General features: G+C 44.7%; 2 protein-coding genes across 2 annotated transcripts in view; one reads left to right on the top strand and one right to left on the bottom strand.

Annotated features, from left to right (window-relative positions):
• The window catches only part of DEAF1 (DEAF1 transcription factor), a 164,059-nt gene that overhangs the window by 39,364 nt on the left and 99,648 nt on the right, over nt 1–25,047 (top strand). The gene's annotated exons all lie outside the window — the stretch shown is intronic.
• Nucleotides 1–25,047, bottom strand: part of EPS8L2 (EPS8 like 2) — a 113,265-nt gene that overhangs the window by 53,560 nt on the left and 34,658 nt on the right. Inside the window, exon 4 of the mRNA XM_006263685.4 lies at nt 2,378–2,442. Coding sequence (XP_006263747.1) covers nt 2,378–2,442 — 65 coding nt within the window. The remainder of the gene's footprint in view (nt 1–2,377; nt 2,443–25,047) is intronic.

The raw sequence follows: 25,047 nt of genomic DNA, 5'->3' as shown, positions 1-25,047 counted from the left end.
TTTTCCTGGCTGGTGCTAACCCAGCTGGGTCCGTCCCATCTGGAGCAGCATGCAGCTGAAGCTGGCTTCCCATGAGCTACTGGGGACGGGAGGAGCCCGGCCAGGTCTGCACCGGCCAGCAGAAGCGACAGCGGAGCCGTGTGCTGCTCGGGACGGGACAGGACGGGACAAGCCTGGCCGGAGTGGCAGGGGCTGAGCTGCATTTTCCCCCTGCCTGCGCCGGTGAGTCCCAAGTGGCACATGGCTCCGCCGCTGCTTCTGCTGGCCGGTGCCAACCCAGCCGGGCTTCTCCCATCCCCAGCAGCATGTGGGAATCTGGCTTCAGCTGCGTGCTGCTCCAGATGGGACAGACCCACCCGGGTCGGCACCAGTCAGTAGAGGTGGCACCGAAGCCATGTGCTGCTCGGGAATGACCAGCGCAGGTAGGGGGAAAGTGCAGCTGAGCCCCCTGCTGCTCCGGCCGAGCTCTTCCTGTCCCGAGTGGCGCATGGCTACTCATCTTCCCACATGCACTGCGTCGGCAACGTCAAGCTGATGCGGTGCGTGTGGGAACCTTGTCCCTTCCCCAGCCTTTCAGCAGCCATTAGGAAGCTGCTGAGGGGCTGGGGGAGGGACAAGGGGTGGGAACGAAAGTAAACCATCTTTACCTTTGTTTCCTGTCTCAGCACCGCGGGCCACAGAAAATGGCTTGGCAGGCCGAATGGCAGCCCGCAGGCCATATGTTGGACAAGCCTGCACTAGGGTTAGGAAATTCCTTTGCTCTTTGTGCTTTCTTGCTTACCTACTATGTTGTTCACAAATGAGTTAAACTAGAGACCCATGGTGCACGCATCCTAGATGGAGCTAAAAGGCACTGGGGGCTTAGGAGGTCTCAGTCACTAATGTTCAGGGCCAAGGTGGCCAGGCAGATGTGCCCCATATTTCAAGGTAGGCCATTAGGAGCTCTGAACCTGAGAATGTGTCCTAAGGTCCCCAAAACAGTAATTAAGATCATTGTGTTGGAAGGGACCTCGGGTAGTCATCTAGTGCAGCCTCCTGGTAGGATCATGCCTTACTAAACCATCCCAGTCAAGTGTCTGTCTAACCTGCTCTTAAAAATGTCCAAAGATGGAGATACTAGGCAGCCTATTCCAATGCTTTACTGCTCTTCTAGTCAGAAAGTTCTTCCTAATCTCCAACTAAATTTGTCCTAATCTCCAACTAAATTTCCACTGCTACAGCTTGAGGTCACTGTTCCTAGTCCTGTCCCCTACAGTCACAGAGAAAAGGCTGTCTCCCTCCTCTCTATACTCGCTGTTCAAGTACTTAAAGACTGCTAGCAAATCTCCCCTCAATATTCTTTTCTCCAGGCTCATTCTAGTTCTTTCAGCTTTTCCTTGTAAATCAAGTTTCCCAGGCCTCTAATCATTTTATTTCCTTTCCACTGGATTTTTTCCAGTCTGTCCACATCCTTCTTGAAGTTTGGGGCCCAAAATTGGACAGAGTATTTCAGGTGAGGCCTCACCAAGAGCAAATATTGCAAATTCTTTCAGTTTACAAAAGACACTCCTGTTAATACAACCCAGTATGTACTGCTCTCTGTTTTTGCAACAAGAGTATACATTTGGCTTATATTCTACTTAGTCTACTGTAATCTCTAGGTCCTTCTTTCCAGTACTGCAGGTTAGCCACACATTCCCCAGTCTGTATTTGTGCATGCAGGTATTTCTTCCTAAGTACACTTGTTTTTGACCATTTCCTCAGTTTATACAGGATCCTAGCCTCCTGCTTATACAGTTTATACAGGAGGATCCAAGCCCTAACCTCCAGAGTGTCTGCAGCTCCACCCAGCTTGGCATCAAATTTGCTCTGTGGACACTCAATGCCATCCTCCAAATCATGAAGGGAGATCATAAACAATCCTGGACCCAGGACAGACCCCTGGGGAGCCCCACTTGATACCTCCTCCCAGCTAGACATTGAGCCATGATGACTACTTTATGAACACAATGATCCAGCCAGTTTTGTATATACCTTACAGTACTTTTATCTAGTCTGTATTTTAATTAATTACTTAGCAAAGAATTTGATTAGACTCTGCCCAGATCAGATCCAGCTGGCTTGGAAGCCTTAAGAGGCCTGCCAGTGGGAAAATGAAAAGGAACAGGGGGAAAAAAATCTAAAGCTGGAGGAAGAGTGCAGGGTGCAAAAGGCTTCATTATCAGCCACTATCAATGACTCCCTGTGAGTAGGTGACTTTTGCACCCGTGTAGAAAGTCTTCTAGTTCGCCTCTGACCTAATGGGGTCCCAGTATAACCAAATGGTATGTCATTATCAGCTCCTATTATTGACACAAGTGTATTGCCCCATCCCATAAAAGGCTCATTGCCATCTTACCTGTACATGGTACTGTGAAGTCTCATGCATGATGACATTGGAGTTGGAGTATTTTTTCCTTTGCTCTGCAAAAAAACAAACCAAAAAACCATAATAAAAAACAAGCCTTGTTTTAAGGTTCAGTTGTTAATAGAATAAAACCCAAGGGCTGTAGCTCCCAGGACTGGGCTTTACTATCCTTCTCATGCCCTCTGGACTTACTGGGTCATTCAAGTAATTAGAAATGAGGCATGCTTAGAATGTATTAATAACCATGGTCACAAGAACTGGCAACCAACCCATCTTGATCTGAATGCTGCCAGTAACTTGATTTCTGGAGTTTGGCACCTGCTTGCCAAGTAAACAAAGCCATCTGCCAGAGCTTTGGTTACATGAACAGGGAGCATGAAACATTGGGCATATCTACGCTGGCATTGCACTGTTCCTGAGGCTACTGCCAAATATAAGCCCCATCCATCTGCTCCTACTCCACACCCAGAGGTATGTAAATGCTCAGGGGCAGTGCTCAAGGTCTGTCTGGCATGCTTGAGAGCAGCGGCAGAGTAGCATCCATGAAGCATTCTCACTACCTCCGATCTGGGTATGGGGGTGTGCAGCGGGAGCAGGTGGGCAGGGTTCATTCTTTGGTTGCACCTTTGAGAAAAGGGCTGAACCAGTTCAGATATGCCCCTTTGAAGTTCTCAGTCATCTAATAAAAAAGGTGCTTAGAGCAGGTGAGTTCACTGACCATACAGACAAAGGCAGAAGAATCTTGAGTAAAGCTGAGTGTCCCTATTTTGACTATAGGCCTGATCGCAAAACCATTTGATGCCAACTACTTCTCAGTGACGTTGGACCTTCGGAGTCCTGATCCCACTAGCACATTTCAGCAAAGCAAGGAGTGGTTAGTATTTCCTGCTCAGACTTTGTCCTTTAGGACAAAATAGTTGCATTGCAAAGTGGAGACTCCCCTACTTGGTTAATTCCACTTGCATTTCCTGTTAGGCTAAACTCCTTCTTGTGAGAGTAATGCCTTATAGAATAAATATGGCTCAAACTAGGGGGATTAGAGCCAGCCAACAAAAAAAAATGCAGCATCTAAAATTTGTGGCAAGCTTTTGTAATAAGCAACCCATCTTAAATCTCTGTTCCTCTATTTTCATTGCAAGCTTACAGGAAAGAGCCATTCATAAGAATTCTTTGGGTTTCCATAAATCTATTAAACATAATGCTATAGGAATATAGTATAAATTGCCATCTGACCAATCTTAGCTGTTCTTTAACATGTACATTTCCAGAGGTTTCCTATAGAAAACCCTTGGATGGGTAGAAAAGGACCAGAATTCCAGTGTGGGAGTCACTTGTGACTGCCCTAATTTAATGAATTTAATAGAAAAGGTTTCACAAATGGTAAGGTGAGGACTCCTTCACATCTCTGCTTAGAACACTAATTCTCCAACTGTTTTCACCTGTTTTAGGCTGGCATAAAACCCAAGCTGGACAACACTTGCTTCCTTGTAGCTATAGCTAAGACATCCTATAATGCGAGACAGAATGTGTATAGTTCCTGTGTGTAATAAAGAAGTGGAAAGAACTTGTAGTTTACTTCAAGAAAGGCAGCACTTTTGATGTTTAAGTCCCATGGATATGTTACTGATTTATCTGGGATATCAGCTCTTCTGATCTTTTCTCCTGTTATCTCAATATGTCTTTTATGTTTACAGTTTTGTTTGAAGCTGTTGGCATCTGGGAGGTGAATGTGTCTATAAGAACTCATCTGAACAATAGGGCTAGTGGGAATTTTCCAGATTAAAAGTTTGTTTTGATTTTTGGCTGAAAAATGGCCCATTATCCACGTGAAAGACTGACGTTTCCTTTTTTTCCACAATTTTTTTCATGACATTTTAGTGAAATTTCTTCTTAAAATAGTTATAGAAAATGTTAGTAACACTTTTGTTTACTGGAAAACTTCAAATTTTAAATTAATAAAAAAATAACATTTTTGATTTGAAAAAAAAAAAAAAAGCCAAAAATTGAAAATAAGTCCATTTTGAATCCTATTGGGGTGAACTTGACCACCAAAAAAAAAAAAGGTTTGGTATTATATTTTTGTTTTGAATATATCTAGTTACTACCTATGGGTTTTAAAATATATATATTAGGAAATTTTGGTTCTTGATAAGGCATCACATCATTGTAATCTCACAATGCACACAGACATGTTTTCTTTTTCTCTTACTGAGCTAAACTCTGGATTTTCTTGCCTCCTTTAAGTCTAATCTGGTAGGCCATGAGTGTGTACAATCTTATACTTCCATTCCTAGCCAGCATTTTTCCCTTTACACAATCACCAACAGTACGACCTGAATAAATGAATGTAGCTCTAGGAGTGGAGAGAGCTTGAGGTCTAATTTGGACTTTGTTACTGCCTGCTATGACCATGGGCAAATCACTTTACCACTCTTTCTTCATTTTTCCTTTGTGTACATTGGGGATAATGCTCCTTATTTATGTACTTTCCAGGGCTGTAGCAAGAATGAATTATTTAGTTTCTCTCCAGTGCTTTAAACAGGTAAAGCAGCCAGTGAATGTTAAAACTGTACTAGGGTTCACCTGTGCCAGTGTCACCCTGTTGCTGCTATTTATTTACAAGTATAAAAGAAGACAGGCTCCCTACCTTTAGGAGTTAGTATTCTCCGAGTTTCATCCTGGTCCTGTGCAAGCCAATGGTGGAATCTCCCATTGGCTGCAACGCAAACATAACTGCCCATAAATTAGGAAGTTAAGAGAGGGATGAGGTAGAGGGCTGGCTGATAGGTAGGGACCCACTCAAATTGCAGTTTCACAATTTTCATGGAAACCACGAAAAACAGTTATCTCTGTGATTGCCATGAAAAATGGCAATTTCTGTGATTTCCCAGGAAATCAACCACAAAAAAAACAATAAAAATAAAATCCTGGCTCCCCAGTGGGAGCCAGCAGTCCTTGCTGCCACCGCAGCCCAGTTTTGCGACCTACCCGGGAGGGGAAGGTGCCAGCTGGTGGGGTGGCGCAAAGGGCAGCCAGCAGTCAAGATGGCAGCCACCCCCTCATCCGTCCTCCCCCAGGGCCTCTCTGCCAGTCAGCACTGGGTGGCAGGGTCTGTCCATCAATCAATGAAATGACCAAGCTGCAAAAATTGCTTTCTCTCACCACGAGTTAGGTATGTCCCTAGTGATAAGACTTGGAAGAGAGGGGGTATGATCTAGGGTAAGCATCAAGTTTTTTAAAAGCTGAGCTATAGTGGAGGAATTGTGTTGTCTGTGCACGTATTAACAGACCCATGCATGCACATTTTATCATGAGGCAGGCGTGGGAGTGACAGGGAACGCCCAGAGATTAGAGGAGGAAGGTTAGCATTGTGTGTGGAGGAGGGAAGGTGCTTTGGGCCCAGAAATGGGGAGGCTGGTCCAAGCATGGGTGGAGGAGGAAGTCATGGCTGGAGAGGGAAGCCCAGTGTTGTGAGGGGAAGGAAGAGACAGCAAGTGGATGAAGTAAAACCTAAGGTGTGGGATGAGGAGGAAGAATTGAGACCTGAGGGTCAGGCAGGACCAGGGCTAGGCAGAACCCTAAAGGGATGGGGAAGAGTTTGAACATGTGATATAGAAGGTTGGGAGACTGGTCTCGAGTTTTCCAGGGACCAGTTGGTACTCCTTTGCCTGTCCCAGGGGGCTCAGGAATCCACTGTAGAAATTTTTAAGGCAGTTGTTACTTTAGTGTCATAATGTTTCACATGTATGTCCTATGTTCTCTCAACCCTGTTCATGTGCTGCCAGCCTTGTGCACAATAGCAGCTCTGTCCTCAGCTGTTTTGTACCTAGATTTTAATTTCAAACCAGTTGAGTTACATGAGCGTAAAAGGCTGTGTAGATGCTCTGTTTCACTTTAGGTTCATTTACGTTTAAATCAATTACTTGTTGGCTGACTACTCTCAAACCAAAGTATTTATCTACGTGGGGTTCTAAAAAAATTAAGTTAAATCAGTGCAGATGTCTCAAGTAGATAGGGCCTTTTAGTTTGCAAGTTCTCCATGGCACTCTGTTTTAGCAAGGGTATGTCTAAATGACTTAAGGTAGCACTGCACAGGATATCCAAGGTACAGCTCTGTGCTGCATCCAATTGTAGCCCTGTGCTACTTCTATTTTGGAGGGGTTTGTGTGCACAGATCCAGCTTGGGGATCACTGTGTGCGCTTCATTGTACCCTGTAGACACACCTTATATGTAAGGTTGGTGTGTAGCACACCGAGAACCGTGATTTCAGCTGGAGCTTCTAGGTGCTACTCTCAGGATACTAAGCACAAAATCTGGGGCATGGAGACACAGATGCAGTATTAGGGTTTGGGTCAGACCTGAGCTGGCAGCCTGACCTTGGTTCAGCTTTTCTGGTCTCCTTGCTCTATTACAAAATATTTTTCCTATGCACCTATTGCAGTATTATGCATTTATTTCGCTCCTCCACTTGCTATAGGGCTTAGATGCTGTTCTTTGAAAATGGTCAGCAGGTGTCTCTAGAGCAACCCTGAGCTCTCCCACATTTTCTGCTGGGAGCTAACTAGGCAACCATTGCAGACAGTGCTCTCTGTTCCCAGAATCAGGTGAGAGACAGAAGGTATCATCCTTGTCATTATGTGAAAGGATGCTCCCTTGACTCTTTGCCAGGACAAGTTGGTAGTCAAATTTGGCCCCTCTTACGGTATCTCAGAAAAGCTGAACTGGCATTAAGCCATAACAGCTGGTTGGATCCTGGTTAGGCTTGTTTTCACCGAACCACAACCTATGAAGTGGTGTCTATCTGTCGTCACTGGAAGATGCTACAGAGAATAAAACTAGCTGAAGGTGCAAGAGTATCACAGTCTTACCAGGGCAGGAACATAGAGGTAATGGAAATAGAATGGGATACCATTTCTTTCACCATGGTCCTCATGTGGGGTGGTGGAAGCTGATTTCTAAGGACTCTTATTTTTAAACCTGGGAGTCAGCCCAAGAACCTAGTTTGGTAGCTGAATATTCTGTCCTTGTCTCCACAACGAATGCACAAATGGTGCTTTGTCTCTGAAGCTACTTAAAAAAGCAACAGCAGCTTCCAGGAGTTCAGGACTAGTCAGTGTACACAAACAGAAGAGGTTTATTATTTATTATGGACACACTAGCAGAAGCATAAACTTTCAGCCTTGGTGTTTTTTATAATAGAATAATGCCAGAGGTCAGTTCAGGAAGGTGGTTTTATGGTTATCACTTTGAATCAGAAATTTGGACAAATATGGTTTTAAGTGTGTCACTGACTTTCCTTGTGAGCCTAGGGAAATTAGTTGATAGGACTGTATTTCACGTTCCCAGATAAAACGTTTCACATTGGTAGAAACTGTAAGTTTCTTATTCACTCCTCCTTTCACTGACAGCCTGCTCCATCTTGAATACGGGGCTTGATCTGCAGTGGTATGATGAGGAACACAGCAAAATGACTGGGGCAGGAAGCTTCCTGTGCTGTGGGATTGCTGTCTACTGTGAATAAGACTTTTTCCATAACCTCAATTGCAGGCTTAGGCATTTCTGATGTAAATAGTTTACACTAATAAAATGAGAACATCCAGTCTGTGTGGGATGAAGATAAATATGGCTTATAAGACTTTCTGTCCCTTCCTTTTCAAGTGAATTTATGGCAAGTGAAATAAGCCAAATTGTCAACACTGGAAATTCAGCTTGCTAATATTAGAACAGGTAGATCTCAGGCAAAATTCCTCACCGCCCTTTGGTAACTGAGTGAACTGTATAGGATTGTATTAGTGAAAGAACAGGGTTCTAGGTAATAAAATTGAAGTGCATTGGTACAAGCCTAGACGGGGCAGGTTTATACCAAAGAGTGTTGTGGTGCAAGGAGGACAACATGCATACATGCACAGGCAGAGCATTCTGGGGAAGCTCTGTGGTCTCCCTTTCCTTTCCATATACTAGCCAGGCAGAAGGCAGGGCAGGACAGCACCTTAGAAAAACTGGTTCAGAGAGCCATGAGCTTTTGTAGGCAACGACCTACTTGGTCAGATGCTATGATGACTTTCTGTCTATTCATAGCATCTGATAAAGTAGGCATTTGCCTCTCTGAACCAGTTAGTCTCTAACATGCCACCTGTCCTGCCTTCTGCCTGACTTCAGGCTAACACAGATAAGTACCTCTATGTTGTCCGGTGACTGCTTTCAGAGGGAATCATTCAAAGCCCAAGTGAAGTCCATGGTAGACGCTTGTTGACTTCAGTAGGTTTTGCATCAGGTCTGTATTCCCCAATGTGGTGTTCTTCCCTAGGATTTGCTCCACGTCTCTGTCTGAGTCTAACTCAGGACTGGATTGTGGATTGGACTTGCCTCACACTGCAGAGGCTTTGTTTTTTTATGCAGCCTGCTCATGTTTATGAGTTTCATTTCTGAACCCCCTTGCCTGAGGCCTCTTTTGCTGACTAATCGGTGCTGTGCCATTCACAAAACCATGTACTAGTCAGAATAAAATACTAGAAAAAACAAAGCCTCCCAGGTGCTTCTTGATTCTCCTGGGGGCATGTTTGTGTTATTTTTAAGTGCCATAGAACTAGAACAATGTGGCTTTGTTAGTGTCAGAGAGTATCCTGAGATGTCATTCAACTGCATTTCTTAAAACAACACTTTCTGTTCTTTGCCAAAAGCTGTGGGGGAGGGAGATGGGGAAGAGTTCTTGTGTATGTACCTGCTTTTTCCTATCACTAAGGTCTCTATTCTGTATTTATTCCTCTTATTGGATCCCCTTCTGCCTCCATGCTAGCTCCTATTTCCATTACAGTGTTGGCCAAATCCAATCCCTGCCAACATCACCAAAGTATAACCAATCTGCTTGAAAACAGATGTGCTTTGTGGTGATGACATGTTAGTTACTGGACTGTCACAGAGCATCTGTGTGGTCAATCTTCTGTGCTTAACTTCTTCTCAAACACAGAAAAAAAATTCTGGGGACTCAGAAAGCATTGTACCAGTCTAACTACCATAGGCCTTGTCTACATGAGAAAGTTGTACCAATTGAAACATTTTAAAAAAACAAACCCAAACGCTAATATTGTTGAACTTATGCAGACCTCTGAGTTGGATGCTTAGTTGGGTTCCAGATGGTTTCTTTTAGTTTATGTAAAATCTGTTCCCAATCAACTTATGCTAAATCAAAATAAGTTACTCATCAATGAAAATTAAGAAGTCCTTATTGAGGTTTGCAATTGTGTAATATGTACTGTGGCAAATTAAAATAGTATAACTGTTTCATGTAGACAAGGACTTAGACTTAGCATCCTGCTCATTGGTATCTTCGAAGTAGATCTTCACAATTTTCTTCTCATATTGCTTAGGGTATGGACACATGTTCATTTGGAGCCCTTTTGAAATGGCAGCAGCTGTTCTGTTCAGATTGGTAGGCATGGACAAGCCAAGATCAATACAAATGCAATAAAACCAGTCCACAACTTTAACACTCAAGGAAGTAGTGTTAAACTTGGAGCAGTTTCACTACATTTGTACTAAGCCCATCTTGTCCAGAGGTTAACAATTTGAACATAACAGCTGCTGCTCTTTTGAAATGTTCTCCTTTGAAACAGCTCCAAATATGCCTGTATTCATACTCTTAGTGGTGTTACATGTTAAGGGTTTTAAACCAGCAGCATTAGCTGATGCATCTGTTTCCTCCTGGCTTATCTGACACCTGTCCTAGTAGAATATTCTGCACATCTATAGCAACTTCCATGGGCCAACCTCAAGGTTCTTTACCATCATCTTCTGATCCTTGGAACACCTCTGGGAAATGGAGGTTACATTATCCCCATTTTGGAATATAAGTGATGTTTCCAAGGTTGCATGGGAATTCACTATTGAAGTCTAGATCTGAATCTAAGGGTATTTGTTTATTTATTTAGGTATCACTCCAAATCCAGTAGCCAATGAAATTCCAAATCCAAAATACCTGAAGTCAACATCCACATCCAATATTTTCTATCAGGTTGGCATCCTACATGCAAGTCCCAGGCCTACAGGCTGGGGTATTTATATGCCCCCCATGACATTTGATCTTAATCATAAGAGGAGCATAGATCAAAATCAAAGGGTATGTCTTCAGTGCAAAGTTGGCCTGTACTCTTACTCAGGTGTTGTCCTAAGCCTTTCTTTTGAGGGAATAAAGCCCTCTAGCCCAAGATTAGTGGTGCTGTCAAACCCACCCAGCTTTTTTTGCCTAGAGCTGTGGGTATGAGCTCAGTACTCCTGTCACTTGGACTAATAACCCAACCCATTTGCAGTGAGGACAGTAGGCTCAAGTCCTCAGTTGTCAGCTAATTGTCCTCCCTGTGCCTTCCCTCAATGGCTCATTTGCCCTCACAAGAACAGACAAGTTTTCCCATAGTTCACTGAGCAAGAAGTATAGAGAGGCTCATATGGTGCAAAGAACCATGGGATGTACCCCCAGGAATCCTAGTAATGCACACAGATGTGCACGGTTCCAGGGATGAGTAAGCAGTCTCAACCCACAGGTAGTACTCTGAGAATTGTTCCTTTTGGTGCTGTACAGTGTTTATCAACGTGGGCCAAGCAGACAGCCCCAATGGTTTTACTTTAAGCCAGTGAGAGCCAACGTTTCTGGCAGGCATGCCACAAACTAGCCTTGCAGTCTCCCAGAGTGCCCCTAATCCCCTGTCTCCTCAACTGGCTGCTCTTGCTTTCTGCTCCCTACCCTATCTGCCACTGTGGTGCCTGTGTCCCCTCTCTTTTCTGTGCCACTTGGTATACTGCTAAATGGTCATGCGGGACATTCTGTTTACTCACACAATCTCTTGTTCCCTAAAAAGGCGGTTGTAGAAGCCCTGCAAAGTCAGTGAAACCTTGAGGAAGGACTTATTTTCATTAGTTCTTGTGCTGACTGGAGTGGGTCAGTGCACCTTTGTTCAGAGGTGTTCTTGCTTGTTCTTTGACCTGAAAGACTGTAACTAAGATGCACTCAGGGAGTGTAAAGTCAGGTTGGGTGAGGTGGGGTGAGAAAGATCATCTCAGGGCTCCGACACGGGCAAACCCCACATGGGAACAAGATGGGTTGATAAAAGCTGTGAAACTGCCATAGACTGTATGCTCAGAAGAAACCTGCAGTGGCCACTGCTCTATATTTCTTGCCTTCATGGCAATATGCACAAAGCCAGAGAAGCAGGAAAACAATGAAGCTTTGTATACTTGCTTTAGCCTTTAGCCCATGAAGAAACTTGTAGAGTGGGATTCTTTTCATAGATTTTAAGGCAAGAAAGGACTCATGTGATCAATGGGTCTGACCTCCTGTATAACATAGGCCAAAATATTTCATCCAGGTTCTCCTGCACCAAGCCTAATAACTTATATTTCAGTAACAAATATTGCCCAGAAAAGCACCTTGAGTAGCCTGAGCATAGTTTTCTCAGTGCTGTAAGCAAAACTTTGCCATGTGGTACTTTTGGGGCAAGTTGAGGAAGCCTGTTCTCCCCTCCTCCCCAGTAGAGACAGAGGCAGGGCATGAACAAACATCTGGAAAATTCACTCTTTAAACACCACTCCGTATCAGATATTTCTTTACTGATGTGAAGCAATGGACTGGAATGGTTTCTGAGGTTCTGACCTGCAGTCTTCAACTGGCACTGGGCGCTATCTATTAAGATGTGAGGGGCCAAATCCTACTTCACCTATTAGGCACAGCTACAGACAGACATTCAGAAAGCTGAACCTGAATTGATTCAATATTTGCAGGTTAGTCTAACCTGGCTAGGCTAAACCATTTTGTAACTGGACAGACATCCCTTCTGGACTGAAAAAATGCAGGCCTGCAGTGACTCATGCTGCAGTGGCTCAGGCTAGAAGCCGGGGGGCGCTAGAGCAGCCCTCCCTTCTCTTTCACAGTGTTGAGCTGAGGTGGTGGTGGCCAGGCCCAGGCAGGATGTTCTGATTAGGGAGGGGTCCCCCCCAGCAGCCCAGCAGGGAATTGATAACGGTGTTTATCACCCCTAACTCAGTGTTTATCACCCCATTAAGAAAACAACAAAAAGACGTTACCAGCTACCCGTTGATTCTGCCATTGTCCCATCTGCCACAGCAAAATGTAGCCAGCATGTGGTCTGCTAGCTAATGCTGAGAAGTGTCTGTGTAAGGCAGAGGCGATGGCAAAATCCCTGCTTAGCAGGAGCGGGGAGGGGGAAGGCAGGCAGGTTTCATAGAATCATAGAAAATGAAGGTTGGAAGGGACCTCAGGAGGTCATTTAGTCCAACCCCCTGCTCAAACTAGGACCATACCCAACTAGATCACCCCAGCCAAGGCTTTGTCTTTGTCCCATTTTAAGCCATTTTAAACCAATTTACATCAGCTGAGGATATAGCTCCTAAATCCCTTCATGAGAAAACCCTTTGGTTAGCTCTACCATTCTTTTTGGACTCAGCCAACTCTAAAGTTATTCTGTAGCCCCAGAGGTGAGGGAAAGAGCAAACGTGTTCTAGGAAGAAGACTATCCTCAGCAAATAGCTGAAGGAGAGAACATCATTACCACGTCATTTTCTTTTGGGACCAGCAGCCACATGAGGAACCTGAAGAACCTCAGACCCTATCAGAGGCAGCAAGGTAAACTCTTCACTTACAAAATCAAAAGTAGAAGCCATGCTAAACATCCAATAATCCCAAGCTACAGGAAGGTAAAGTTATGCCTGGGAAAGAAGGACATCACATTTAACATAATGTAGATGAGCTGAAGAAGTAAAAAAATACAGAATAAATATGTTTGGTTCATGACCCTGGAGAGGGGTTGGATTTTGCTTTTGCCTAAGAGGTAAAAAACATATCTTCCCTTAGTGATAGGCTTTGTTACCATTTCCATCACACAACCTTTTCCCCTAAGGAATTAGAACGTGGCTACAAACATTCACTCTGGCCTGAGAGTTTGGTGTGTATATTAGACATCCACTGGCAGCTGCTGAGATGTATTCTGTTCTCTGGCATACCACTGTCAGTTTGCAGTGACAGTGAAATTGGTGGAACTGCTTTGGATGTACCCTAGTCGTTAACTGAGAGAAGAAGTTGGCCCCTCTTTTCACAGCATGTGACTTCTGCTAATGAAACCAGGAAAAGCATGAAGCAACTGTACTCGAGCATGCAGAAAAGGGAAGGGTTTTTAGGCAAGGCACCTGTGAGCAGACTTAGACTTTTGTTTAATCCCCAGCTCTGCCACATACTTTTCTGTATGACCTTGGGCAACTCACTTAATCTCCCTAGGCCTCCGTTCCCCCTTCTCCTTATAAAATGGATATAGTCAAATTTCTTTTCTTCCACCTTCAGCCTAGTTAACCTTTTGAGGCAGATGCTTCCTTTTACTGTGTTCTTACCATATCTAGCCCAAAAGCCTCTGGACATTGGCTGGGGCCTCTTGGGTATTACTGCAGCACAAATAATTAATGGTGATCAGGATTGCCCTGGGTATTGATTCCTAATGATTGTTAATGATGGATGATCAGTTACAATAAGGGGTCAGTAGCAAAAGTGAAGTTGGTTATTTTAACTTGCTTTGCCGTTTCTGAAATGTTGGTGGGCAGTCAGTTGGGCAGAGAATCTGCTCGTGGAGTTCAGTGATTCAAGGTGCTTCTTTGTGTTCCTAGAGAATTGTGACATTGCCTCACCTCCCCCACTTCTCCCAAGTGCAGGGACAGTATTTTGCAGGGCTCTGAGGGTAAGGGATTTCAGGAGGCAGTGAGCTGCCAATTGCAGACGGGATCCACAAACATCAGTTTCAAGATATCATCTCTTTCCATCCCATTTGCATTTGTGCCACCACTAGAAACAGAAATGTAGCTGTGATCAGAAGGTACACAATGTGCCAAACTCAGCCTTGATGGAAATAGGGGCCATGGCATTACAAATGCACGCAGCCTCACTAAGGCTGCATGTGCACCAAACTGTCCAGCACCTCACCTTTCTGCCTGGTCAGTCAGACTATTCCATCCCAAATAGCTTTTCTTACCCTTTTTTCTCTCCACATTTTGCTTTTTACTGTGGTCTACCAGAGGTATAGAGAAGGATGGTGAATAATAGGAGGCCTGCAAAGCATAGAAAGCTAAATATTTGTGTCAGTGATATTCATAATGATATTCATAATACAGCATCACCAGCAACAATAGAGCTGTTCATCCTAAAGCACTTCGCAAGCCAAATAACAGAGCACCAGTGACATGTAGCCACCTCTGAAGGCTTCAGCCAAAGACATGGAGCAAATCTCTGCTAGCTAAGTGTTGAAGACAGGCTGACAGACAACCTTGCACCCAGATTTCAGAGACCTTCCAGGTGATCCATGAGAAGGCCCCTGAGAGGCCCATGCTGAGCATCTGATGCCAGGACAGGCTATAATTATAAAGCTGTAGGAGCCACAAAACTATCTATGCCTACTCTTAAAAAGGTTTAGAAATACCCCAGGAGCTAGGGTTATTGTAGAGCTGCTGAACCCAGGGCTCTTCAAAGACAAGCACAGAATTGAGAAGTTCTGCAGGGGACACCTGGAAATCAATCCAGTGAAACTGAGTGGAGTCCTGCTAGTGTCCAATTGGAATAAATAAAAGCAGAATTGGTCCTGCCATTCTTTTCTGGAAAAGCTGTCCAGTGCCTTTGCCTTCATTTTGCCTACGTACAACAGATGACATGACTGTGGGACACCAGGCCTGCTGTGGACATGCCAGATTTTATGCTGTAATTTTAATAGAACAACAGCCTGCTTCTCCATTTCTTCTGAGCTATGCACAATACAGGAACAGAATGGGCAGCAGTGCTGTCATCCCTGGGAATTCAAATGTCCTGAGATAAGCCTCAGTTTATCACGAGCTTAGCTTAGGAATCATCTTAAATGTTGTGCTCTTTCATTAGACTTCTGGAAGGGGGTGCTTTCCAACATTTTTCTTCATATCCAGGATGGCTTAGAAAAGAGAGCTGAGATTCTTGAATAATCACATGATTCCAGGAGCTGAGGCATTAAGGAAAATCTTTTGAGACTCATGATTAAAATCGTGTTATGGGAATCATGGTTAAAATCACCTGAGTTGGGAATGTGAGGGTTGGGGGCTTTTTTGCACTCCTCTGTATTCATCTTAACCATGAGCATAAATTAGAGCAGCTTTGGGGACCTTTTAGAAGACATCTTTTAGAACTTTCAGGGTTGATTCCTTTACCAACATACAGGCTGTATAGGAACACAGTTGTTTAGGACAGTTTTTAACATTGGTGCCAAAACAACAGGTCTGGGTGCCATCCTTTGCAGGTGTGGGCAAAATGGCAGATCTATCCAGTGGCTGGACTCCATTTCCCAGCAGCCCCTGCCTGCGTGGCTGGAGCCAGTTTCATGGAGACCCCAGCAGCAGCCACACTGTGATAGAGTGAGGCCTGGGTTTCTGTGGAGACTGGCCCCAGCAGTGATGGCAAGGTGTGTGGCAGGATGCACAGCTACTCTGGGGCCAGGCTGGGATCTTGCGGTGGTGAAAGCGTGGTCCAGAGCCAGGGCAGAGCTGTGATCTGCAGCCTGCATGCTCCAGGCAGGGGCATGCAGGCAGCAGATCGTGGCTCTGCCCCAGCTCCTTGTAGTGGTGACAGTGTGGTCTGGAGCTGGTGCGGAGCTGAGATTCACTGCCTGCATGTCTCTGCTTGGAGAATGGAGACTGCAGATCGGGGCTCTGCCTTGGCTCTGGACTGTGCTGTCACCGCTGCAAGATCCCAGACAGGCTCTGGAGCAGCTTGCCGTCCTGCTGCATGCCCTGTAAGCAGGGGTGATGCTAGGGAGAGACTTGGGGGGGGGGGGGCTGTTGCCACCCCAGAATTCCCTGTAGCCCCCCTCCATAGCCACCCCTCCTAGTGGCGCTGCCGCCACTGCCCACCCTGCAGAGGCAGTGGCAGCTGAGCCTGCCCCACTGCCACCCATAGCACAGGCCCCCAGCCCTCACCACCAGGAAGAAACTGGTGCCACTGCTGCCTGCCAGCGCTGCTGGGGCTGGTCTCCACAGAAACCCCAGCCCCACACCAGCTGCTGCTGGGGTCTCCATGGAAACCAGCACCAGCCATGGGGCAGGGGCTGCAAGGAAATGGAGTCCTCTGCTGGCCAGATCCAGCCTGCAGGCTGAACTTTGCCTGCCCCTGCTTTAAAAGGGCCTAATGGAGACAAAACAACAAATGCCTCTGTCCGATATTAAAACACAAACTTTTTGGAGATCTGGATTGTAAAACATACCTTTGCAATGCAATCTGCTTTCAGGATCCAATCACTAGGCTAGGAAAGCAATCCAACTTCTGAATAGTACAGATGCACATAGAGACTAGGTTCCCAGTTACTCTTAGGCCAGTCATACCCTGCAAAGTTTTCCTGTGTTAGCCAGGGGGAGGAGGTATGATTTGTAACCAGCATAGCTGGGTTAGCAGAAGCCCCCTGGTATACATGGGATTATACTGCCAAAATCACACTTTTGCCAATGTAGGTTATTTTGCTCAGGGGGGCTGAAGTAAGCTTTTCCAGCAACAGCACAGTTTTGCTGATACAAGCTATGTCCACAGTTGTCTGGTGTATCAGTATAACTTATCAACAAAGGGTAGGCCAGGCCTTGAATGTCCATGATACTATGGCTGTCTACCTACTGTAGCATCATCAACTGACCTCACAGGGCCAAAATTAAGGGATTGTTCAAGCAAGTAATGAAAGGCAAACACACGGTACTGTTTTCAGGCAGATCCTCTAACCTGCTATCAAGTACCTTTTAAAGGAGAAAGGTAGTGGAAAAATACACCCCAGAATGCTTTGCAGTGGTTGTCATGACACCGTCTTAAAAGCTTTCATTTTTGCTTAAGGGTCAGCATACCTTGAACAGGCCCTAATGACTACGACACATGTGAGACACTATGTCACCATTTCTGCTGGGAATATGTGTACAGTGAAACTGTCACTGGGAACTGGCAAATGAAGGTACTGCTTGGAAATTATTGAAATCGGTGGAAAGACTTCTGTTGACCTCAGTGCGTTTTGGATGCAGCCCAAAGATATGAATGCTCCATAACAGTGATGCACTGTATTATTGACAGTATGTTGGCAGCTGCTAGTAGGAGTCTCCTAGCTAAATTCTTCCTTGTCATGCTTAATATTTACCACTAGATCAACTCCAAGAGCGTGCATTCCTTTTTTTATTAGTTGAAGATACAACCCACTCAATGAGACCAAAAGAAAACACAGACAGCTTTCTCATTGTGCAAAGGCTGTATGCAATGAATATTGCTGAGTGCCTGCTTCCAACATGTCAAGGCATGCAAAGATGTAAGGCAGTATGTACAATTGCACATCACTCTCTGTCCCATGGGCAAGTAGGATGTAGCAGAGAAAAAAAATCAAATGACTTTTAGTAGTCTTGGTCACATGAGGCTTATACATTTCTTAAAAACTGAATAAAAAACACCAACTACTTGCAGTAGGAAAATTCAAAATATTTTTTCCTTAAATTTCCCAGGAACATTTTCCAGCTTTTTGATTTAAAAAGATGAAACAGGAGCATTCACATATTTCAGAAATAGCTTTCAGTACAAAACACATTTCAGAAGTTGAATAGAAACTTGCAAACACTGATTCTTTGTTTTTGGGGTTGTTGTTTTTTTTTTACTAAAAACCTGGCATTTTTATTGAAACATGTGGTCTCTCTTTTTAACAACAACAACAATGTAAAAGTCATTTTTTCCATTAAATAATGTTTCAGTGGAAAATTTTAAGTAATTGTTTCTTGTCAGATGAAAAAACTTTGCAAAAAAAGTCTGTTCAATTGCCTTTGAAGGGTGACATAGAGGAGCTCAGGGATGAAGAATGTGCATTTGCAGAAGTTAGAAGGAAAATAATTAGAAATACAAACAAACAAAAAATCCCTTCAGTTTCACCACTGCCAACCTTTATTGCCTAAATATCTGTGGTGATGTCATGTGATGATTGTGATGTAGTAAGTGTTCCCTTGGGGACACTGCCAGCTGGTGTTGGCTAGAGCAGGCCATAGGCTGCTGTAGCCTGTTCTAAGGTAGAGTGCAGAGCCAATCTGGAAAGAGAATTAAGGGAGTTGCCAAATCAAACCTCAGTGAGATTGTAACTTCTGGATGAAGCAATAGCACAGGCAGACTGTCCTGGGGAAAATAACTATAGAAATAGCCCCACCACACCCACCAGGTCTCAGTATGTCCAATGAGCTCTGAGCCATCTCCAAGCAGACAAAGAGAAGCACCTATGGCTTTTATGACCCTCCTGAATTCATGGGAACTGAAGAAGGCAGCTAGCCAGAGACCAGAAGAGTCAGTGGTAGGACACAGACCCCTGTCTCCCTGTAAAAAAATAGCAACAACAGTCTGAAGTCTGCTGTTGGACACATGTGGGCCACTACCAGGTAACTCAATGGAATGGGATGTCTGTGTGGGTAGATGGAGTGTGGATTGTGGACAGGAAGCTTGGTGGTGGTATAGGTGAGGAAGAAGGGGGAGAAACTGGGACTTGTTTGCAGCTAGAAAGCCAGAGATAGGGTGCTAGCCTTAAGCTCATTTGCTGCCAACCTTCATTGTTGTGCTCTGTGCTTTTAATCCATGTTATTTTAATGATTTTCCACTGCAGACACACACCACAGATGTTATAGGGTCGGAGGGGATGTAGGAGGATGGGGAAAGATATAGAGGAATCATTTTGGTTGGCTAGTCATAATATACCCACTGGTATATCACATGTTGTTCAGCTGAAATAATTAACAAGCTTGCAACTCCTTACAGGAGATAACCACTGACTAATGCTGAATAATCACCCTTTTGTTGGCCAGCATGCTAAGTCATCAATATTACATGCTATTTACCGCACAGCCTCAAGAGTCAATTTGGAGATCATGGTGGCTTTGGAGGCCAGCCCCTAGCTGGTACAACTGGATATTAGCCGCACTGATGTCACTAACTTGATGCCTGCTTACACTCGCTGGGGACCTGCCTCTTTATTTTTATTTATGCTGCTGTTTATCAGACTCTCATAAATATGGTCATCTCTTTCCTGGGTAGCTTATTCAGGTGCTGTTTGTTGCATGTTGATTCTTCTTGCTGCATTATGTTTCACTGAGGAGCTAAAATGGACATCCTTGTGTATGCATGCTCATAAGCATGTTGGGTACCACATGGGAATGAGTGGGCAATCCCTGCCCCAAGGCAAGGACAAAAATGAAGAAACATCATAAAAACAGGAGGTGAAGTATGGCAAAAGTAAAAGACGGTCAAGTTGATTTATGCAGGCAGAAACCTGGGCTCCCACCAGGGGTCTGCATCAGTGTATGAGCATGACACAGTCAGTAAATGAGCAGTGAAGGCCCACAAGCCTGATGGCTGCCATTCAGTGCTTTTATCTGCATGTGTGGGCCAGCAGCTTCACCTTATCTGGTGCTTTGTTAGGCTCTAGCTAGGGAGAAGCAAGCCATTTGGTAGGGAAAAACCAAAGATCCAAACCCAGCCAGACCCGAGCTCATGCATGGCCAACTCAGCTAGCCCTCTTGTTTCGTAGTGTCACATGTCCATTGGGCCTTTTGAAGAACACCCAGCCAAGGCAAAAATACCCAGCCTCAGGTATCGGACCCCTGCTCTCCCAAAGATTTCTAGCCAGGGCACAACTGAGCCAGCTTCACTCTGTGTATCTGAGATGGTCTGTTGTTACCACGCTTCTACCTGTGGAACTTGGGAGGAGCCTGTAACCAGGTGGGCTGTAATCTAGTTTTGGCTTGCAGGATGCTCCACCTAGTCAGCGACCACATGATTTCACACGTGCCAGGGATCCTGGAGCAGCCCTTGCCTGTGAGAACATGCTGCCAATGGATTCTCACGTGGAAGATGTTGCCTGATTCTGTTAAAAACACTCCTTGCTAGCAGGCATCAGCAGAGCACCTCCAAACAGACAGCAACATCCTCCCAAGCCCTGCAAGCAGGAATGGCTACACCCTTTGTGCTGGGCCTCAGTGTCTTGTTACAGCACAGAAACCTTTCTTCAGTTACAAGCTAGGTTCAGTATCAAGTGATCTTGCCTACCAAGAGGCCGTTGCTCCTTGATTAGATGTTTCATCAGCCACTTAGTTTGCAGCAGGTAAAATAATTGATAATGGCACAGCCACTTCTTGCCATGAGCAGTGTTACAGGCTATGAAATTGTGCTCCCAGCTCCTGGACCTTAATTAGTCTTTGCCCCTCCACAGAAAAAAGCATATCAGGAAGGAAAAGGAACTGCTAGCAAGGTATAACTGTGTTAAAGATGTTAGGTGTGATGCCTAGGATACTGCTGCAGGGTGTTCAGATACTACAATGAAGAGTGAGGTAGAAGCACTCATCTAGTATAGAATATTGTATAATTTCTCTTTCACAATCTGATCCAAAGCTCAGTGAAGTCAACAGAAAGAGTCCCCTGGACTTCAACACTCCTGGGATCTGCCCCTTGTTCCCCTGCTAGATGGGTTTAGTGGCAGTATTTACTGGGGTGCGGCAGTATTTACTGAACTGTGCAAACTGTTTAGAATAATAGAAGGCCATCAGCTTAAAGTGACAGAAAAGGTGGCAATAAGTCTGTGGCATAGGCTTCTCTAAAAGTACTTCCTTTCCTGCCTTTCTTTTAGGTTTGTGGAGGATATAATGGATTTCCCCCAGTGTCCTTTCATCTAGGCTCAGAACAGAAGCTAGTAAGCAGAGAAGTAGCTTTATTTATTCATAGAATGCATTAACATTTATTCAGCTGGCAGCCCGGTGTTTGAATAAGGCAGCAACATGATAGCTACCTGTCCTTTCTACTGTCTGCATTGCCAGGGCTCTCTTTGTAAAAGCAGTTGGAGATTCTTCCAGAATATGGGGCTGAACAAGTGTGATGTGTGCTGTGTTTTAATTGTTTAGGATGATGAACACTGTGCACATGGCAGTCGCAAGCTAAGCCAAGCTGCAACTCCTCCTGCAAGAAGGATGAGGGATATTCATTGGATCACAGACAAGTAGGACAGGGAGGGACCTCACAAGCACATCTGCTCCAGCCCCCTGGGGGCTCAAGTCAGGATCATCCCTGACTAAATCATCCCACACAAGTACCTGTCTAACCTGCCCTTGACAAGGTTCAGGGATGGAGATTCCACAGCTTCTTTAGGTAGCCTGTTCCAGTGCTTAACCACACCCATATTGTAGTTAGAAAATTCCTCCTAATTTCCTGGCTGTAGGGGACAGGACTTGAGGCCAGTATACTATTGGCTTTTCTTTGCAATAAGAGCACACTGATAGCTCGTGTTTAGATTACAGATTATTGTAACCCCTAGGTCCTTCTCTGCATTACTGCAGCCTGGTCAGTCATTCTCTAGTCTATATTTGTGCATTCAATTATTCCATCCCAAGTGCAGGACTTTGCACTTGTCCTTTTTGAATCTCATCTCATTGAATCTCATCTCACTGAGGACAATTTCTCCAGTTTATCCAGGTCATTCTGGAACCTAGCCCTACACTCCAGAGTGTCTGCAACTCTACCCAACCTGGTGTCATCCACAAACTTGCAAAGGGTGCAGTCAGTACCATCAAACAAATCATTAATGAAGATATTTAACAACATGCATAGGGGACAGACCCCTCGATATGTCCTTCCACTAGACTATAGCCACTGATGACTACTCATTGGCCGCGTCTGTACAGTTGTTACTGTGCAGTCATTCCGTACTTGCATAATGTGCATAAGCAAGTACTAAATAACTGCACAATAACCGATATTACTGTGCAGTACTGTCCCTGCACAGCTTTTTTCAGATTCTACTGCGCAGTAGCTCATTACCATTGAGCAGTAGCAGCATATCATAGTTAGTACCCAGCCAACACGACTGCGCAGTAGTGTCTCATGTATACGTGTCCATTGAGTACAATGATCCAAACAGTTATGTATCCACCTTACAGTACTTTCTTCTTGTCTGTATTTTCTTAGCTTGTTAATGAGAATGCCACGGGAGACAGTTTCAAAAGCCTTGCTAAAGTCAAGGTATATCACGTCCACTGTTCCCCCCACATCCACACAGCCTGTCTTTATCAAAGAAGGAAATCAGAATGGTCAAGCATGGTCAGAGTGGTCAAGCATGGCTCTTGGTGAATTCATGCTGGCTGTTTCTGATCAACTTGTTTTCCCCTAGCTGCTTCACTTTAAATTCCTTGAGAACCTGCTCCATGATCTTTACAGATATTGAGCTCAGGCTGACTAGTCTCTAATTCCCTAGATCCTCCTTTTTCCCTTTCTAAAAGATAGGCACTTTTTGTCCTTTTCCAGTTATTCAGGACCTCACCCAACCTCCATGAGTTCTCAAATGGCTCTGAAATTACTGCAGCCAATTCCTTCAGTATTCATGTGCTACTGTAGGAGATGATGATAGGAATGAAGAACTGGAAGGGACCACCTGAGGCTGAAGGAAATACTATCTATATACTGTTTGCATACAGAGCACCTATATGGACATGTGTAAGAAATTCCCCTTAATACCAATGGAACTGAATTGTGTAAATCCTATCCTATTGATAATTGTATGAAAAAACAAAGAAGATTAAAGCAACATTAATGTTTTACCTGTTTTCTAAAGCATTTTGATGAAAACTATGTGCACAGGCAGGTGGTATCATTATCCCCATTTCACAGATTGGAAAACTGAGGCATTAGGAAGGGACATGATTTGCCCAGTGTCACTCAGCAGGCTTGTTGGCTGTCCAGGGAATTCACGTCTCCAAAGTCCTAGGCTAGTGCTCTGCCCAGTCAGATGCACTGTCTCTCACATCTGTTACAATTTTTGCAAAGTATTGAGTCACACGAGCAGTGAAGCGCGCATGAAGTGAGAGCGTGATCGTCATCAGCTGCGGATCAGAACATTCTGCACATAGGGGCTTACTTTGTTACTTCATGTCTGGGCAAACAGTGGCACAGGGCTGAGAGAGAATACCTCTCAGTTCCATTTCTAGCACTGCCCCAGCCCTATTTTGTGACCACAGCATGTGTCACTTAACCCCTCTGTGCCTCTGTTTCCCTGGCTGTGAAATGGGGATGGTCTTAAAGGGTGGCTATTTGCTATTTAAGGCATGAGCAGCATACCCCATTCTTGCTAGTTTGTGGACACCAAAGGGAAGCAAGTGCTGTTTCTTCATGTTTGTTTTGACTGAAGCATTAAGAGCATATGTTCCATTCATAACCAGAAGTAAGTTTACCATTGATTGTATCAGTATCTGGTGATACTGCTCCTCTGCTGCTGGGCAGAGGCCATCTGGACTTAAGTGCACTTGGAAGCCCAACTGCCACAGCTTCCAGGAGCACTTTCTCCATCAGCCAAGATGCTATATCTCACCCTGACTTGTAAGGTCTGGCCACTGAGAGTCAGGTCTGCAGAATCTTCATGCAACTTGCTATGCTGGATTGTCAACTGCTGTCACTTCCTTGGTTTGAAGGCTACAACACTGAATTAAACCAGCTGAGCAACTGGGCCACTATGGTTAGGACTGAGTACACTAACTTTAAAAGGGCCTTGTTTGGTTCTGAACACTGCAAAGGATAATGGGGTACTGCCTGAAGCCCTGATGCTTTGTATTACAATCCTGTAACATCTCTCATGTTAAGCAGGGTCAGGTTAGTACTTGGATGGGAGATGACCAAACCAGATCCTGGCCCTGATGGTTCTTCCCAGGCCTGCACTGTGCTGAGAGAGCACTCAATGGCCAGAGATGTTATCTTTGGAAGAAACATAAAACCAAGGCCTGGATCACTTTAGAGTAATCATTTGCATTTTTATGTGTTATTCAGTCTATGTACTGTACTGGCAACATGGGAGAGAGCTTCAGCTGGAGTAAATTTAGAGTTGTTCCACTGACTTCTGTGGGACTTTGATGGCTTATGATTTCCTCCCATTAGTGGGCTCTGCAAAAGTCAGTTTTTGGGAGGGCTCTGACTGAGGAGGTACTGGGAGGCCAGGACTTTGAGACTGTGTGATCCTTTCATGCACAGAGGCCTTTGAAAAAGGAGTCCTGGCTTATCTCATGAAATCTCCCATCTTGTCGAAGCTGGGGTATGCCACGTGGGTACCTTAAGGAACCCCTGTGCAATACTGGGCTGAATCTACAGGTGCTGTGAATCAGCAACCCCCTTTGGCGGCTTGCTGATTTACTCAGCTGAAGATCTGGCTCCTCACTGAGTGTGCCTTTGTCCAGGTTCACTGGAGCTGGGAGAAAGAAGTCTCATTGCTGGGGAATTTGTAGAAGAAAAGAGCTTTCTGTGCATGGTCACATAAAAAACAAAATATTTTCCACCTCAGTACTGAGGCTGACTACTTTTAGAGAATGGATTTGTTTTAAAGGTATAAGGACAGGTTGCAATCACTAACCAGACCATTAGCTAGTTATCTTCTGCTGCCAGCTGTTGGCAGTAAAGGTATTTTAGAGGCATACAGTCCTGGGAAACAAGGAAAGGCTGAAAGAACTAGGGTTACATAGTCTGGAGAAGAGAAGACTGAGGGAGGATTTGATAAGTCTCCAAATACCTGGAGGGCAGTTACAGAAAGAATGGAGATGGTTTGGTTTTTTTGGTGGCTGTAAAAGATAGGACTAGGAG

The sequence above is a fragment of the Alligator mississippiensis genome, chromosome 2 (genome assembly GCF_030867095.1).
Source record: "Alligator mississippiensis isolate rAllMis1 chromosome 2, rAllMis1, whole genome shotgun sequence".
Lineage (NCBI taxonomy): Eukaryota > Metazoa > Chordata > Crocodylia > Alligatoridae > Alligator > Alligator mississippiensis.
The sequence above is the reverse complement of the archived record's forward strand: the minus strand, read 5'-3'. Positions and strand labels throughout refer to the sequence as shown.